Genomic DNA, 18,341 nt, shown 5'->3' with positions numbered 1-18,341 from the left:
TTCTGTTCCCACAAAAGGTACTTATATGTTAATTTGTAAGTAAGTAATAGTATGTTAATATGCATTTTTATGCTCTAAAAGTTGTGCTACAAATACACAATACTGAAATATATTTAGGCACTAACCAAAAGCATTTGCATGCTAAATTTCATTTGTCTAATTTTTATCCTTAATGCATCTTTGATCACTTTGATCTTCCTCGTCCTCCATAGCAACAGAAAGCCCAGTAAAGGAACCGAAAAACATTGTCAAAACATTACATGTGCCTTCAGCAGTTCAACTGTAATGACACAAAGCTCCAAGAACACTTGTGTGACATTTACAACATTTACATGGACATCAGTAATTGAATAATTTGCCTTAATCTGAATTAGACAATAATATGATTAAGGTGTTTACCTGAGTTTCTTTTTGAATGTTCCTTTCCTGATCTCGTTTAACATGTCATAACACACAATTCGATTAACATCATTGTGTCATCATGCTATCCACATTTCCTCCAGAGCTTCATGTAATTTCAGGTGTTTAATTTTTAATTTGTCGACTTTCACTGCAGTTTGGCAATTTCACTTTCATTCCGGAACATTTCATGCATGCCCCTGTGACAAACGAGATGTTGGATGCAAACATGAACTGCTGGAAGAGTGCTGTTTTATTGACGTTTACGTTTGCATTCAGCAGCTCGCAATAAATGCCAGTCTGTCAGAAATCGCACCACCAAAAAACACTGCATGTCATGTGACTTAACCAAAGCACATAATTGGCTAAACTAAGGTTCCTACAAAAAAATTAGAATGCCTGTCAATAGACAGTGGCAGGGAAATGAACATGCTGTAGAGGGTTAAGGCGTTTACACAAGTTGCTTTTTAAATGCTTCTTTCATGATCTTGTATAGCACATAATTCGATTAATGTCATTGCTGCTGACTGGAAGAATACTGTTAAACAGCCGTGTGTGAAATATCTTGTCACAAAATGCAGCGTAAATCCTACACGACGGTAAAAGTTTGATAAAGGTGTTTACATGTCTGTACTGCACTTCTATAATGAGACTAAATTGTAGGTTCAAATTAATCAAAAATCAATTTACATGGTAGACTCTTAATCAGAGTATTGTCTTAATCGTATTAAAATTGGATTATTAGTGTCAATGTAAACATACTCCGTGTTTTCCAATGAGTTTCGTGTCAGATCAGGGTGTGTGTTTACTACAGACAATGACATGCTTATTAATCACATACCCTGATGACCTGATGTGGAAGTATACAGTCAAACAGAGTCATATTTACTGTTTATTGGCACACAAAAGTGTTTATGGAGCTTCATTTGAATGAAAGGTTTTGGGTTTACATTTTGGCTTAACGTATTGGGACTGTTTTAAGACAAGGGTGTGAGTAATAACAATTAATCAAAGAAAATGAACCACTATGAAAATTAGATTATTTTTCACTGCGTAAAACATGCTGTAATAGTTGGTGGTTCATTCCGCTGTGGTGACCCCAGATAAATAAAGGACTAAGCCAAAGGAAAGGAGGAAATAAAGCTTTTATTTCTTTATATTTGAATTTTTGTCTATTCATCAGAAAATTAACAGCCTTTGTTGCAAAGACCACACATAAAGTGTCATGCAGCATGACTGACACTGTATTAAAGTATTACTTGATTTACACTGGCATGTCTAATTTTCATCTTTAATGCATCTTTAATCTCTTTGGTTTTGAAGCAGTAAATCATTGGATTAACAACAGGTGGGAGCAAACAAAAACACAAGCTTAAGGCAATCCGAAAGCTAGGAGACAATGCAACTGTTATATCATACACATAAAGAACAAATTTAGGCACAAAATACAGACAAATGATAAATAATTGGGGAGTGCAAGTTGATAATGTTTTATATCGGGTCTGATTGTCTGAAATGTTGAAAACAAACATAAAAATGGCAATAAAAGAAAATAAAACAAATAAAGAAGGGCCCAGAACAACAATCATGGCCCATGCTAATGTTAACAGCAACTTCTGCCTTACATCTCGACAAGAAAGTTTAATTACTACATTTCGTTCACAAAATATTTGTGTTACTACATTTGTAGCACAGTAGGGCTCGTCATAGGCTTCATAAACAATAATGGCCATCAGAGGTGTTATGGCGGTCCAAATCACTCCACATGCAATGAAAATAGTTTTGTTTGTAATAAGCACACAATATCGAAAAGGGTTTTGTATTGCAACAATTCGATCAATGGTCATTATTAGTATGATTAAAGAACTGACACTCCCCAAATAATGAACAAAAAACATCTGCACAAAGCAACGACTAAATGATATAGTGTTGATATTAATAAAATACATTGCAATAGCTTGAGGCAGCACGACAGTTCCAAAAGTCAGATCACACACAGCGAGATTACAGAAGATTACATAGGTGGGTTTCTGAAGACTTTTCTCATAAGCAATAAATGCAATAATAAAGATATTTCCTCCTAACAGAGTCAGGTAGACAAACAAGAAAAGGGTTCCTACAGCTCCATAATAGTCTGGATGGAGTTCTGGAAATCCCAGCAAGTAGAATTCAGTGAAGACAGTGACGTTTGTGAAGGTCATGACTCTACGATCTGATCCACACACACACGCACTCACTGCAATACAAGAATGTTAAGAAGGGAAAATAAAGCAGGTTTAGAAAGTATGTATAATGACACCAGAAACTAAACTTATGAAATATATGATGGGTTACACTGCCATTAAAATAGAAAGGACTTTATGTTCAATTTGAAGTTAAGTACAGTTTACTGCTAATGTGAATATGAAAGGTTTAAACAGCACATGTGCAATCATAGGTGAAATATAAGGTTCAATTAGTGGATGTTATTGTAAAGAATTAATAATACATTGATTAGAGCCTTTATTAATCTTTGTAAACATCAGTAAATGAAAATACAGTCATTCATTGTTAGTATTGGTTAACTCACATTATATCATCTAATGTTAACAAGCACAACTTGCATAAAAAAAACAATGCATTAGCAAATGTTTCGATTAACATTACGATTATTTAATGCTATACAATTATTGTTAATTATTAGTTCATCTTAGTAAATCCAGTAATCAACATAACGTAATGAAATATTTTCATAAAGTGTAACCACAAAGATTAAGAAGAATATTAATAAATATTTAACTTGCCACCGCTGCTTTATCAAGAACAATAGTTACACTATAAAAAAATCTTGTTGCCTTCAATTTTTAAGCTGTATTGAATTAACCTTATGAGTCCATTGAACTTATATTATTTTAAACTGACTTAAAACAGATTGCATAACTTATAAAATTAAGTTGGAACATGATTAACTTAGTTTGATGACCAAAAACATATGCTGCCAGGACTAATTGATCAAGTAATTAAGTGTAGAGCAGGGATGTCCAAACTCAGTCCTGGAGGGCCGGTGTTTAACTCCAACTGTAATCAAACACACCTTAACCAGCTAATCAAGCTCTTACTAGATATTCTAGAAACTTCCTGGCAGTTTTGTTGAAGCAAGTTGGAACTGAACTCAGCAGGACACCGGCCCTCCTGGACTGCGTTTGGATACCTCTGGTGTAATTCACTTTTAATTATTGTATTTCAGAGACAACAAAAAATATATACTAAAACAACTTTTTTTTCTCTGTACTTCGAAGTTGATTTTGCCTTGGAGAAAGTAAAATGTCTTTCAATTTTGCTCTAAAATAGTTTAAAGCAAAAACATTATTAAAGATTTAAATATAGTGGATGCAAAGACTAGATTGTGCATGAGATATTCATGAAACAATTAATTGTAAATTTAACATAGCTTATTAAAGACGTGAACAGATCTGTTATATAAAGAATTATGTATATGTACTCATATTCATGTTCATAGATGGCTTTGAAATAACAATATTGGACCAGTTAGTGTCTTTTAACCATCAGACATTTCCACCGAATCCAACCAGTTGTTTTAGTAACTCTTTTAAATATCGCCTCTTTAATCACTTTAGTCCTGAAGCAATATATAAGACGGCTGATAACAGCAGGGAAGAGACTGTACATCATGGACACTTCGATGCAAATGTCATTACTAAATTCATATCCAGCAATGTGTGTTAAATACACAAATGTTCTGGGTAGATAATACAAACATATGATCAGTAACTGTGGTGTACATGTGGAGAATGGTTTATGTCGACCTGTAGGCCTGGAGATTTTTGATACAGAGACGATAGTAGAGACATACGAGAATAAGATGAAACGTAAAGGACCCCACAGACCAAACATGGCAATGGCTGTACTTGTGACTTTCATGGTAGCAGCATCTCCACATGCCAGTTTGCTTATAGAGACATGATCACAGTAGCAGTGAGGAATGACATTTGACCCACAAAATTTCACACTGAGGGATAAGAGAGTGACTCCAACTATATGCAGCATGTTTGCTGTCCAAACAGACACACACATGAAATGAATAGTGAAGTTTTTGATCAGGGTATAATATCTAAGGGGATTAAATGTAGCTGTAAATCGATCAAAAGCCATCAGTGCCATGAAAAATGAATTTATAGCCCCAAAAAATGGACAAAACCATCTGCCTGAAGAAGCCACAGAATAAATTGATTTTGTCAGACATTCAGTATTTAGTATTTAGACTCCTGGGTAGGTTGTTGTTGTTCCAAGTGCAAGATCTGCCACGACGAGGTTACAAAAGATTATCCTGGTTGGGTTTGTTAATGCATAACAAAGACAATGATGAAAATATTCCCAGTTGATGAAAATAAAGCTGTGACAAGTCTGTACTCACGAAGGAGGCCTGGAAAACCTCGCAGATCAAACTCAGTGATTATTGCTGTGCTGTTTCTGTTTTGGTAGGCTTTCTCATTGCTAGTGAACTACAAAGTGAAATAATAACAGCATAACTGTTTAGAAACACAAACTCTTGCTTGAATACAACCTACATTGAGAAGAAAACAGAACAAAAGTGTACAATTGTATAACATTACACCTATTTTAGCATTTATATAGATACTTTTAGTATTGTTGTTTTTATCAGCAAAAATATATGCAAACCCAACATTTACAAGAGACTGAGGTCATTTTTTTTACTGGGATAAAAGGCAAAGTATAAACATAAAACACAGGCATGCAGACAACGAGATGACACATTCCTTACCTGTTGTAGGACAGGATGCCCTCTGACATATTTTGGGAACAAGTTTGTTTGGCTTTTATATGGTCGCACTGGAGAAACTGTTTGACGTATTGCTCTCACATGAATTGAAAAACCCTCTGAGAGCACTGTTCAAGATAGCAAATGTGTTTATTTTTTTTTTTTTACAAAGTAATAATAAAATATTTGTTTTTATTTAGTCTTATTATTATTGTTTACTAGGGGCAGACACTGAAGGTGGATATTCACCTATTGTATAAATTACAATTCCTCTCTTGTCTTGTGCAAAAAAAGGTTTGTTTTAGCACAAAATTGAACCTCTTACTCAGTTCTTCTCTAGCGCCACCATTTGTTCAATGTTTCATTCAGGTTTGTGCTATTTTTGTCAGAGAGCTGCTGTTTTGATGCTAATTGCCTCCCATCCTCATAGATCTTTTGCTTGATGATCTCAATAGCTTTGAGGTCCGGGCTGATAGTGGCCACACCATGAGTTTCTCTCCTTTTATGCCTATAGCAGCCAGTGAGGTCAGACTTTTTTTTTTGTTGGTCTGTTTGTTGAATTTAAGGTACATTGCATCTACGTGCCAACTAATTCTTATTATATTATAAGTAGACTGTTAGGTTGGGGTTAGGTTTGGGGTTAATTTAAGTTGACATGTACTTGCAAAGTTTCTTATAGTATGTCTGTTGAAGAAGCATATCAACAGATATTAAGCAGAGAGTCTACTAATACTGAAGTGGACCATCAAAATGAAGTTTTACCACCAATGACACAGAGGTATTCACTGCAGCATGAGATAGTGCCTGAAGAAGATTTTGCTATGGAAGGCAAGGTTCTTTTTTTTTTGTACTATGGAAGAAAATGGTCAAACGGTAAATTCTTTGCCGAGGTCAGTTTTAACCCTTTAGTGACTCTTAATAAGCCTACCAGCTCTCTCCTCCCTTGATTCCGGCTAAAAACATGACTCTGGCACCTCCTTGTTGACATTGTAGCATTGTTGGGACATTGTGGCTATCCATCAACCATCCACTATTCCATACATCTGGAACAATCCAGGGTTGCATGGCACTCATCAGTAAAAAAGACTGTTTGAAAATTAGTCCCCATGCACACACGTCATGAGGCAAAAACTCCAGTTGTAGTGTACACATGACCACACTGTAACCAAAGTTTCAGAAAATCTTTACCCTGGCCCAAGTTTTCAGAAAGTTATTTTTTTTAGTGACCCGATACCAGTTTTCGTGTGGGCAAACAACGAAACACTGTAGAAAAAAAGTGTGATTTTGCCCTTGTTTGTGTAGATAGGGTCTATTGTCATAAGCATTATAATTCTATAATGCTTATGACAATAAATCCAACTTGCCTAATAATTTGGAAAACAGTGTATATACCACAAATTCGAGAAGAAAAAAAAACAATGCTTTTTTCACTATTAAAATGTGCAGACTTTTATTGACTTATTTTTAAATAATTTTCTATAGAATAGAAAAGTTAACGCTTTTTTGAAAGAAAAGCATATAAAGAAGCACATAAAATGAATACATGATGCTGTACTGAACATTAAATCATTTTACTGGCATGCTGACTATCTTGTGTCTCATTTTCATCCTTATTGCATCTTTAATCTCTTTGGTTTTGAAGCAGTAAATCATCGGATTGACAACAGGTGGGAGCAAACAGGAACACAAAGTTATAGCGATCCGAAAGCTTGGAGACATTGTAACTGTTATATCATACACATAAAGAACAATTTTGGGCACAAAATACAGACAAATGATAAATAATTGGGGAGTGCATGTTGATAATGTTTTATATCGGGTCTGATTGTCTGAAATGTTGAAAACAAACATAAAGATGGCAATAAAAGAAAATAAAACAAATAAAGAAGGGCCCAGCACAACAATCAGGGCCCATGCTAATGTTAACAGCAACTTCTGCCTTACATCTCGACAAGAAAGTTTAATTACAACATTTCGTTCACAAAATATTTGTGTTACTACATTTGTAGCACAGTAGGGCTCATCGTAGGCTTCATAAACAATAATGGCCATCAGAGGTGTTATGGCGGTCCAAATCACTCCACATGCAATGAAAATAGTTTTGTTTGTAATAAGCACACAATATCGAAAAGGGTTTTGTATTGCAACAATTCGATCAATGGTCAGTAATAGTATGATTAAAGAACTGACACTCCCCAAATAATGAACAAAAAACATCTGCACAAAGCAACCATTAAATGATATAGTGTTGATATTAATAAAATACATTGCAATAGCTTGAGGCAGCACGACAGTTCCAGCAGCAATATCACACACAGCGAGATTACAGAAGATTACATAGGTGGGTTTCTGAAGACTTTTCTCATAAGCAATAAATGCGATAATAAAGATATTTCCTCCTAACAGAGTCAAGTAGACAAACAAGAAAAGGGTTCCTACAGCTCCATAATAGTCTGGATGGATTTCTGTAAATCCCAGTAGGTAGAATTCAGTGAAGACAGTGATGTTTGTGAAAGTCATGACTCTAGGAGTAACAGAGTTTGCCATTGCGGGCTGACCCCATCTGGTAATTTAAGAAGTGAAAAAAATACACAATAAAAAAAATTAGAAGCACAAACTTATACAATCTGCATGTAGAAGAAAACAGAAACTAGTACACAGTTTTGGAACATAACACTGATTTTAGCATACATACTATTAGTTTTAGCAGTTACTTCTTAAAAGTAACAATATATACAAATAAAAACGTAAGATAGGAAAAGCAAAAAATTAACACAGGCATACAATTATTTTCAAGCAATGGATTATAGCCTACCTACAACAGGTCAGTATGGCCTCTGACATGTTTTCCTTTGGCTTTTAAATGCTCACACTTGAGAAGCTTTGACGTATTGCTCTCACATGTATTGAAAAGCCATCTGAGAGCACTGTTCAAGATAGCACATGTGTTATTGTTTACAGAGTAATTGTGAAAAGACTGTTTTGTTGTCCATAGACAGATTTTTGTCATTTATTTATATACTTAATATATTGAAAAATATAAATATGGGGGTATATTTTATGTTGTACACAGTGATTAATTTGTGCTGGTGGAGGACCAATCAGAAACCTCTCAAATGCAATATGGCAGCTCATTGCATGCAATATGGTAGCTTGCATATATTTCAAAAAGCTTGTATAATGATAATAATGTCATGTCAATAATGTGATAATAATACCTCAATAACGCTATCCCATTGAAACAGAAAGTTATACTTTAATAGTAAAAAATATATATGCGTGATATGCCAGGTTTCTGAGGTTTTATTCCATTAGTACTTTTATCATTCCGGGATGCTGATTTGTGGGTAGGTCTGCATTCCCGTGGTTCAGAAGCAGACAGAGAAGAGTAAATGCATTGTCCTTCTGCAGTACACTGTAAAAGATGCTGGGTTCCACACAATTCCTTCTTCCCAACCCAAATTGATCAAGTTAACAAATTTAAGTGGATTGAACATAAAACAATTAAGTTGTCCCCAAAATTGTGTTGATTCAGCTTATTTTAAATATGCAGTTTTAACAAACAGCAAAAGCCATTATTTGAGTGTATTGAGTGTGCGGACAACAGTGTGAGTGGTATATTTATAGGCCAGATAATCAGTGAAAATGACCTACAGCTGTGTTTAATCAGAATGTACACTGAAACCTGTGTGGGGGTGCAGGGCATGATGGGGTGTGTAGTCCAGGGTCTGATTACACCAACTGTGAATAAGTTCTCAGTTGCTGTGGTGCATTTCACACAACACTATTTACATTTGCACAACAGTTAATGCATTTCTCAAAACAATTAGTCATTTGTGCACATCATAGTGCCAGTTTTTCATTCCTTTTAACAAATTGCAAATGCTTTCGGACATGCATCAATTGCTTTTATCCAACTGTCTGCTGTTTAGAACATTATCATTTGCTCATGTCATAAATAGTGTTGTGCGAAATGCACAGGTACAATTCAGTGAAGATAGTGGGGTTTGTTAAGGCCATGACTCTAGGAGGGCTTTTTTCTTATCTGATCCACACACAATTGTACTCACTGCAATACAAGAATGTTAAGAAAGGAAAATAAAGCAGGTTTAGAAAGCATGGATAATGACACTAACAACTAAATTACACTAGCATTCAAATCAAAAGGACTTTTATGTTCAATTTTATGTTTTAAGTACAGTTTACTGCTATCAGGGATGGGCAGTATGTATAATACATGCATCACAAATATGTATTTCAAATACAAAATTGCATTTGTAATTTGATAGGGTTGATGAAAATGGCTTAATATTTTGTATCACTTTTAAATATTTTTGTAACACTAAAATATTTTGCTAAAAAATTAAGCCATTTTCATTAATTTTCTTTCATTGTTTGGCTAAGCTTAAGATCGGAACAGAAAACTAATTTATTTTTAAGAATGTGGTGAATGATTGGATAGATGGAAATGATGAGAAAATACAGTATGACAAAGGGTGAGGTATTCAGGAGCAAGTTAACAATTATTGGATATAGCTACTGAACAATGCTAAGACCAGAAATATAATGGCTCTAGTGTACAATTCAAAATCTTTGCTTAAGAATTGAGATGGAATCTGGATGATGGGAATATTACTTGATACGGGTGGAAACATAATCAACATATAGTACTGTGCTCTGACCCATTTTCTGCATTAAATAATTCAAACCATAAGATGTCATCTTCAAGACAGGATTTTCTGTATGAAATTTGTGCAGAGTTTATACTAAACTCAAAGAGAAACACAAGTTACCTTTAGTTTACAAGTTCAACTCACTAACTAGGACGCAATTTTCACTCTAGGTGAACAAAGTGGCATAGAAGATTTGTTGTTATCAGACATTGTTTACTTTGCTGTACTGGGAGCCCTTAGTTTTGAGATCTTAAATCTAGAACTATGTTAAGCTGCTCTGACATGATCTACATTGTAAAAAGCTTTATAGAAATAAACATGAATTGAGTTGAATACTAAGTCAGTTTAATGGTGAGGGGATTGATCCAATAGGCCTATTGATGGAAGGTTTGCGAAGAGGTTTCATGCTACCTTTTAAAAGTATTTTGTTGAATTTCTAAAATATAAAAATACAGTATTTCATGTTAATACATTTGTGGCTGCTGCATTTTTAGTTTATTTTGATAGAATTAAAATGTATGTATTTAGTATTTTATTTTAAAATACATTTCAATGTATTTATGCCCATCCCTGACTGCTATGAATGAGAATATGAAAGGTTTAAACCGCATTTTCAGCACATGAGCTTCACATGTGTGATCGCAGGTGAATTGTAAAGTTCAATTACTGGTATTGTATTCAGGAACTTGAAAGACACATTTATTAGAGCCTTTATAAATATTTGTTAACATTAGTTAATGAAAATACAGTCATTTGTTGTTACTCTTTGTTAAGTATAATGTTAACAAGCACAACTTGTATTAGTTATTAAAACCCTGCATTAGTAAACGTTTGGATTAACAATAAATATAATTATTTATTGCTATACAATTACTGAGGGCGAGGCAGTGGCGCAGTAGGTAGTGCTGTCGCCTCACAACAAGAAGGTCGCTGGGTCGCTGGTTCGAACCTCGGCTCAGTTGGCGTTTCTCTATGGAGGTTCCATGTTCTCCCTGCCTTCGTGTGGGTTTCTTCCGGTTGCTCCGGTTTCCCCCACAGTCCAAAGACATGTGGTACAGGTGAATTGGGTAGGCTAAATTGTCCGTAGTGTGTGTGGATGTTTCCCAGAGATGGGTTGCGGCTAGAAGGGCATCCGCTGTGTAAAAAAAAAAAAAAAAAACTTGCTGGATAAGTTGGTGGTACATTCCGCTGTGGCGACCCCGGATTAATAAAGAGACTAAGCCGAAAAGAAAATGAATGAATGAATGATACAATTACTGTTCATTATTAATTCATGTTAATAAATGCATTGATAAATGTTACCTAGTGAAATCTTATTAGTGTAACCACAAAGATTAAGAATAATATATTATTAAAAGTTAAAGCCTTGTTGAAAGAAAAGCACACAAAGAAGCACATAAACTGAATACATGATGCTGTACTGAAGCATTACATCATTTTAACTGGCATGCTGACTATCTTGTGTCTCATTTTTATCCTTATTGCATCTTTAATCTCTTTGGTTTTGAAGCAGTAAATCATCGGATTGACAACAGGTGGGAGCAAACAGGAACACAAAGTTATAGCGATCCGAAAGCTCGGAGACATTGTAACTGTTACATCATACACATAAACAACTAACTTAGAAAGAAAATGCAGACAAATTAGGAAAAGTTGGGGAAAGCATGTGGAGAATGTTTTATATCGGGCCTGACTGTTTGAGATGTTGAAAACAGACGTAAAGATGCCAATAAAAGAACATAAAATGAAAATTGGAGGGCCCACAACTATAATTACAGTACATGCAAATGTTAAATACAGCTTCTGCCTTATATCTCGACAGGAAAGTTTAATTACTACATTTCGTTCACAAAGGATTTGTGTTACCACATTAGAAGCACAATAGGGCTCATCATAGGATTGATAAACAATAAATGCCATTAAAGGTGTTATGAATGTCCAAATCACTCCACATGCAATGAAAACAGTTTTGTTTGTAATAAGCACACAGTATCTCAAAGGGTTGCGTATTGCAACAAACCGATCGATGGTCATTAAAAGTATGATAAAAGAAGAGACATTTGACAAGCAAAAAAGAAAAAACATCTGCACGAAGCAAAGATTAAATGATATAGTGTTGATATTAATAAAATACATTGCAATAGCTTGAGGCAGCACGACAGTTCCGAAAGTAAGATCACACACAGCGAGATTACAGAAGATTACATAGGTGGGTTTCTGAAGACTTTTCTCATAAGCAATAAATGCAATAATAAAGATATTTCCTCCTAACAGAGTCAAGTAGACAAACAAAAAAAGGGTTCCCAAAGCTCCATAATAGTCTGGATGGAGTCCTGGAAATCCCAGCAGGTAGAATTCAGTGAAGACAGTGATGTTTGTGAAGGTCATGACTCTAGGAGTAACAGAGTTTGTCATTATGGGCTGACCCCATCTGGTAATTTAAGAAGTGAAAAATGACAATAAAAAAGGACAAACTTATGAATCTGCATGTAGAATAAAACAGAAACTAGTGTTCATATATAGAACATAACACTGTGATTTGAGCATACATATTAATATTTTAGCAGTTGCAGTTGCAGAGGCAAGAAATAAACAGGCACACAATCATTTTCAAACAATGCGTTAACACATAACCTACCTACAACAGGTCAGTATGCCCTCTGACATGTTTACCTTAGGCTTTTAAATGCTCACTCGAGAAGCTTTGACGTATTGAAAAGCCCCCTGAGAGCACTGTTCAAGATAGCACTTGTGTTATTGTTTACAAAGTAATGGTGAAAAGAGAGTTGGCTGATTTTTGTTCCTTTATTTATACACTTAAATAATATTCATTCAATTTCTTTTTCATAGTCAGGGGTCCAGCATATGTTTGCACAGCAGAAACACCCATACACTCTCATTTACACACATACTGTACACTATGGATAATTTAACTTACCCAGTTCACCTATGCGTGTCTTTGGACTTGTGGTGGAAATCGGAGCACCCGGAGGAAACCCACACAAACACTAAGAGAACATGTAAACTCCACACAAAAATGCCAACTGACCCAGCCGAGACTCGAACCAGCGACCTTCTTGCTGTTAGGCAACAGTGCTACACACTTCGTCACCGAGCCACCCTTAAATAATATATTTAGGTATATAAATGAGGGGTTGACGAAGTGGTGCAGTAGGTAGTGCTGTCGCCTCACAGCAAGAAGATCGCTGGTTCTAGCCTCGGCTGGGTCAGTTGGGTTTCTGTGTGGAGTTTGCATGTTCTCCCTGCATTTGCGTGGGTTTTCTCCGGGTGCTCCGGTTTTCCCCACAGTCCAAAGACATGTGGTACGGGTGAATTGGGTAGGCTAAGATTGAGTATGAGTGTGTGTGGATGTTTCCCAGAGATGGGTTGCAGCTGGAACATGCTGGATAAGTTGACGGTTCATTCCGCTGTGGCGACCCCGTATTAATAAAGGGACTAAGCCGAAAATAAAATAAATGAATGGATGAATATAAACGAGGATATTTATGTTGTACACAGTGCTTAATTTGTGCTGGCGGAAGACAGATCCGAAACCTCTCAAATGCAATTTGTCAGCTCATTTTGCCAGATCTCCCTCTTCAATGCATCTTCAATATAAGCATTTAAGGCAAAATACGTGTTCAAAACAGCACAAATTCCTTTTTGTTATATATTGGTATAATACAACAACATTATTAATAATAATAAAAATATTCATTTTTGCAAAAGTTCACAATTAAACAACTAAAACAACAAACATTATAAAGCTATCTCAGAAGAATATCCCTACACACTTCAATAACACACAATTATAAAAACAATGAAATAAATGAACTAAATGAAATGCCATTCATCTGATCATAACAATCTAAAAACAAGCTAAAAATTTCAAAGTAAGGTTCAAAGTATAAAACATTTTAGTAGTACTTCACTGTAGCCTGCACTCTAATAATACAAGTGAAAAAGAAAATGTGAGATAAAAAGCCCATTTCTATTTTTCATTATTAAAGTATAGCATACTTTTAAACATTTATTTTTGCATTTATGTCTATTAATTGCAAAAATGTACAACCTTTGTTGCAGAAATAGAAAAAAACGAGGCATGCATGAATGACACTATATTATAGTAAAGCATTACATCATTTTAACTTTCATGCTGACTCTCTTGTGTCTCATTTTCCTTTTTAATGCATCTTTAATCTCTTTTGTTTTGAAGCAGTAAATCATCGTGACCACATGATGTTTATATGTGACAAATCCTTTGTGTGTTTTTGTGTGTGTGTGTGTGTGTGTGTTTGGTGTGTGTGTGTGTGTGTGTGTGTGTGTGTGTGTGTGTGTGTGTGTGTGTGTGTGTGTGTGTGTGTGTGTGTGTGTGGTGTGTGAATCAGTTATCTTTATTAATCATTTAAAGCTAAAGTGACATAATAAATGCAATTATTGTGTATAAACATCTTGATTAAATTGTAAGGTGTCCAATGACAGTAAGGTTTGACCATGCAGACACTACAGTTTGGATTGTGTGCAGTTTTTGGATTAATTGTTAAATTTTACCATAGCAGAGTGAAAGTTTATGATTTATATGTGTTTTATAGGGCTGCAAAATTTCTTAAAGAGTTTAAAACTTGTTGTTGTTGTTGTGTCACATAATGTATTTCAAAAAGGTATCTGTTTAAACTACATATGTGATGTTTATTTATCAGGACAGAGCTTAAAAGACAATGTTTTTCAGTGTTTTTGGAGATGTGAGTACCACCATGTCAGCAGGTGTTTATCATTTACTAAGCCCGTTGAGAGCAACCTTACCTTGCACTTATTTTGTAATCCACTGCTGGCTCTGATTGGGGTATATGCACAGCTAGTGTTTTTTAGCCAATGATGAACGTCTGGTGAAAGCTTTATGTGACAATTTTCAAATATATAAGGTTTCTTTTACAGTATCGCTGTTCTAATGTAATTTAAATACAGTCAGTGAAATAGTCTTAAGCATCCATTTGGTTCTTAAAACATAAAAAAGAAATCATTTAAACGCAGGCGCCATCATTAGCAGTCAGCTAGCGCAAAAACTCCAATATAAATTGGCTTATTTACTTTTTATTTAATTTAATATTTTTGTTTATTAAAACTTGCTGTTGTTCAATAAATAATATTTAATATTTTAATTTTAAATTTAAAAATGAAGAGTTTAGATGCAAAAACCATTAAATGCCGTCTAAAATTTTCCTCTAAAATGAGCACTTTTATCAGGCTCCTGTGTGTATGTTTAATAACATCACTTTTATGGCAAAGAATTAGTCCTTTTCCTGGGGTCGTATGTATAAAGCTTCTCAGAGTAGAATTTCACTCTTAAATGTGTCAAAATTCTAAGAATGACTTAATTTTACTTTTATTTCTAGACTGATTCAGAGGTCAAGGGCGGCCAATTTGTGTTTTAATCATTGTAGTCCTTGATTTACAACACTTAAGTAAGAACTTAAGAATCAGTCTCAAACTTTACTGAAAGTGGCTTTTAGATTCTTTATAATTCTATCCTACTCTTACTAAGAATTTTTTGACACTTAAGTCAAAGTTTAAGTCTACTCTTTAAAGCATTTTTAAGAAGTTTTATACATACGGCCCCTGGTCTTTAAAGTGAAATATCTCAACATAAACAATGGAGGCTGAGAATTTTTTTTGTTTTTGACAAGTGTAAATAAACACCTAACTTGTGTTTATTAAGAACATGTTTATGGTTTGGGTTGCTGCAGGCGAATTGTGCCGATAATGCAGCATCCATTTTGTAAATATTCTCATTTACATTCAATAACTGCATACTAATTTATATTGTGGCCCACTACTACAATACTAAGGTGTAAGTATTTGCCACTGTTTGCATCTACAGTACTGCAACAAAATACACTGTTAGACACAAAGGTTCTTTATTAGCATCAGTAGTTTAATGAAGTGCCTTTAACAAACATGATGCCTCTTCATTCTTTATAATCAAAAACAGATGGAAAACCATAGGAATATAGTTTTTTGGAAGAACTAAAAAGCTCTTTGCCGAACCAAAAAAGGTTTCTGTATGGCATCACTGAACAAACATCTTTATGGTTCACCTGGCACCTTTATTTTTAAGAGTGAACTACTGTTTTACGTAACAATTATTAACCCCAAAAATACTATTTATTTCTCTTGCCAGCACCTTTTCCTCCACTTTAAGAACTATGGACAACTATATAAAATTGTTTAGGAGTCATTTTGATTTAGGTGTTTAAAGTACAAGCATAAGAGTCTGTTAACTTATTTAGGTGTTTAAAGCACAGACATATTTTAATATTGAGGGTCCAAAGTTGTTAAAACAATTAATTGAATTCAATTCATGTTTATTTCTATAGCGCTTTTACCATGTAGATTGTGTCAAAGCAGCTTAACATAGAAGTTCTAGTAAATTTAAACTGTGTCAGTTCAGTTTTCAGAGTTTAGTTCAGTTCAGTGTAGTGTAATTTTCACTGCTGAAAGTGCAAACACTGAAGAGCAAATCCATCGATGCACAGCTTTAAGCACATTTAAATGTAAATAATTAAATAAATTAATTAAATGAAATGAAATGTATCTGTCATATTAAACAGTTTTTATACTTGACTGAATGCTTGTGTAAAAATGATGCATTTTTCTATGAAATAAAGTTCATAAACAGTTTTGACATTCAACAACACTGGACTTTTTTTTTAACCAAGACTTATTTTTCTATCGACTTTATTCTTCTTAAATCTTTTAAATATTGCTTCTTTGATCTCTTTTGTCCTAAAGCAATATATAAAAGGATTAATAACAGCAGGAATAAGACTGTACATCATTGAAACCACCATGCGAGTATCATTGCTTAATTCATAACCAGAAATGTTTGTTATATACACAAACGTTCTGGGTAGATAATACAGACATATAATTAGTAACTGGGGTGTGCATGTGGAGAATGTTTTATATCGACCTTCAGACTTGGAGATTTTTGAGACAGAGATGATAATAGAGACATAAGAGAATAAGATGAAACTTAAAGGACCCCACAGAACAAACATGGCGATGGCTGTACTTGTGACTTTCATGGTAGCAGCATCTCCACATGCCAGTTTGCTTATAGAGACATGATCACAGTAGCAGTGAGGAATGACATTTGACCCACAATATTTGACACTGAGGGACAAGAGGGTGACTCCTACTAACTGCAGCATGTTTGCTGTCCAAACAAATGCACATATGATAAGAATAGTAGAATTTTTAATCAGGGTGTGATATCTGAGGGGGTTGCATATAGCTATGAATCGATCAAGAGCCATCAGCGCCATGAGAAATGAATTTGTAGCCCCTAAAAAATGGATAAAAAACATCTGCGTGAAGCAGCCACTGAATGATATGATTTTGTCAGACATCCAGTATTTAGCAATGACTCTTGGGTAGGTTGTTGTTCCAAGTGCAAGATCTGCCATGGCGAGGTTACAGAAGATTATGTAGGTCGGTTTCTGAATGCTTTTCTCAATCATCACAAAGACAATGATGAAAATATTCCCAGTTGCAAGAACAAGATATAAGATGAAAAGCAATGCTCCGACAGAGCCGTGATACTCAGGAGGGAGGCCTGGAAAACCTCGCAGAACAAACTCAGTGATGATTGTTGTATTTTGGTAGGTTTCGACATTGCTCCTTGACCCCATCTGTTAACCAAGAGCCAAATAACAAAACGTCATGTAGATACACACAGATTCTTACATGAATACAACCAAGTAGAACAAAATAGACAGTGTACATTTGTAAAACATTACTGTACTTTTAGCATACACATAATTCATTTAGCAGAATATTGTTGAATTCTGCAAAGCGTTCCAATGATCAAATCATTGAGATTAACCCAAACAGGCATGCAATCTTTTTCATACAATAGGTTAACACACAGCCTACCTCTGGCAGGATGCCCTCTGACAGATTTTGGGTTCAAGTTTGGCCAGGCTTTTAAATGCTCACACTGGAGGAACATTTTGACGTAATATAATTATCTAATCTCTCATAAGTATTGAAAACCCTCTGAGAGACCTGTTCAATATAGCAAATGTGCTGTGTTACAAAAAAACAAAATAAGCAGCGTGGGTTTTGTTGCATTTGAATATATTTTTACAATGTAATTATATGTTTATTTACCAGTGTTTGTTAATATATTTAGGGGACAAGCACCCAGTTCACAGCCAAATGCATAGGCACATTCTATAGTATATCAATTATTCTTGCTGTTGTTCTTCCAGTGTTAAGAAATTGTGACAGCTGGTGCAAAATTTTGAATTCTCTTACTCAGTCCTTCTCAACACTTTTAAAAATGTTCAGAAAAAAGATGCATTTCAGTGGCGTAGAATTGGCATGGGCCAAGATATTGTCCCCTGCCAATATCCAGCAATTACTGAAATGTCCCTACAAATAATTTAATCGACTTCAAAATAAAGTAGCGCTTCATCAACTCTTAA

General features: G+C 34.7%; 4 protein-coding genes and 2 pseudogenes across 5 annotated transcripts; 1 reads left to right on the top strand and 5 right to left on the bottom strand.

Moving 5' to 3' along the window:
- Positions 1–1,646: 1,646 nt before the first annotated feature.
- Positions 1,647–2,600, bottom strand: or30by1 (odorant receptor, family 30, subfamily BY, member 1). The gene has a single exon (NM_001039625.1). It carries the CDS (start codon positions 2,598–2,600, stop codon positions 1,647–1,649), a length of 954 nt encoding a protein of 317 aa, NP_001034714.1.
- or5.5p (odorant receptor, family 5, member 5, pseudogene) lies at positions 3,828–4,999 on the top strand (annotated as a pseudogene).
- Positions 3,928–4,877, bottom strand: or102-6p (odorant receptor, family C, subfamily 102, member 6, pseudogene; annotated as a pseudogene).
- On the bottom strand, positions 6,331–10,987 carry or30by2 (odorant receptor, family 30, subfamily BY, member 2). Its single transcript, XM_073923879.1, has one exon. It carries the CDS (start codon positions 7,724–7,726, stop codon positions 6,746–6,748), a length of 981 nt encoding a protein of 326 aa, XP_073779980.1. The 5' UTR covers positions 7,727–10,987; the 3' UTR covers positions 6,331–6,745.
- A 293-nt stretch (positions 10,988–11,280) lies between these two features.
- or30by3 (odorant receptor, family 30, subfamily BY, member 3) lies at positions 11,281–12,267 on the bottom strand. Its single transcript, NM_001039624.1, has one exon. It carries the CDS (start codon positions 12,265–12,267, stop codon positions 11,281–11,283), a length of 987 nt encoding a protein of 328 aa, NP_001034713.1.
- Positions 12,268–15,536: 3,269 nt separating this feature from the next.
- Positions 15,537–17,807, bottom strand: or30bw1 (odorant receptor, family 30, subfamily BW, member 1). Of its 2 annotated transcripts, XM_073923361.1 has the most exons (2): positions 17,788–17,807; positions 15,537–17,543 (listed from the first exon to the last, which is right to left on the bottom strand). In XM_073923361.1, exon 2 carries the CDS (start codon positions 17,541–17,543, stop codon positions 16,560–16,562), a length of 984 nt encoding a protein of 327 aa, XP_073779462.1. In that variant the 5' UTR covers positions 17,788–17,807; the 3' UTR covers positions 15,537–16,559.
- Positions 17,808–18,341: the final 534 nt, after the last annotated feature.

The sequence above is a fragment of the Danio rerio genome, chromosome 15 (genome assembly GCF_049306965.1).
Source record: "Danio rerio strain Tuebingen ecotype United States chromosome 15, GRCz12tu, whole genome shotgun sequence".
Lineage (NCBI taxonomy): Eukaryota > Metazoa > Chordata > Actinopteri > Cypriniformes > Danionidae > Danio > Danio rerio.
Note: the sequence above shows the minus strand (reverse complement) of the source record. Positions and strands in the feature narration are given on the sequence as shown.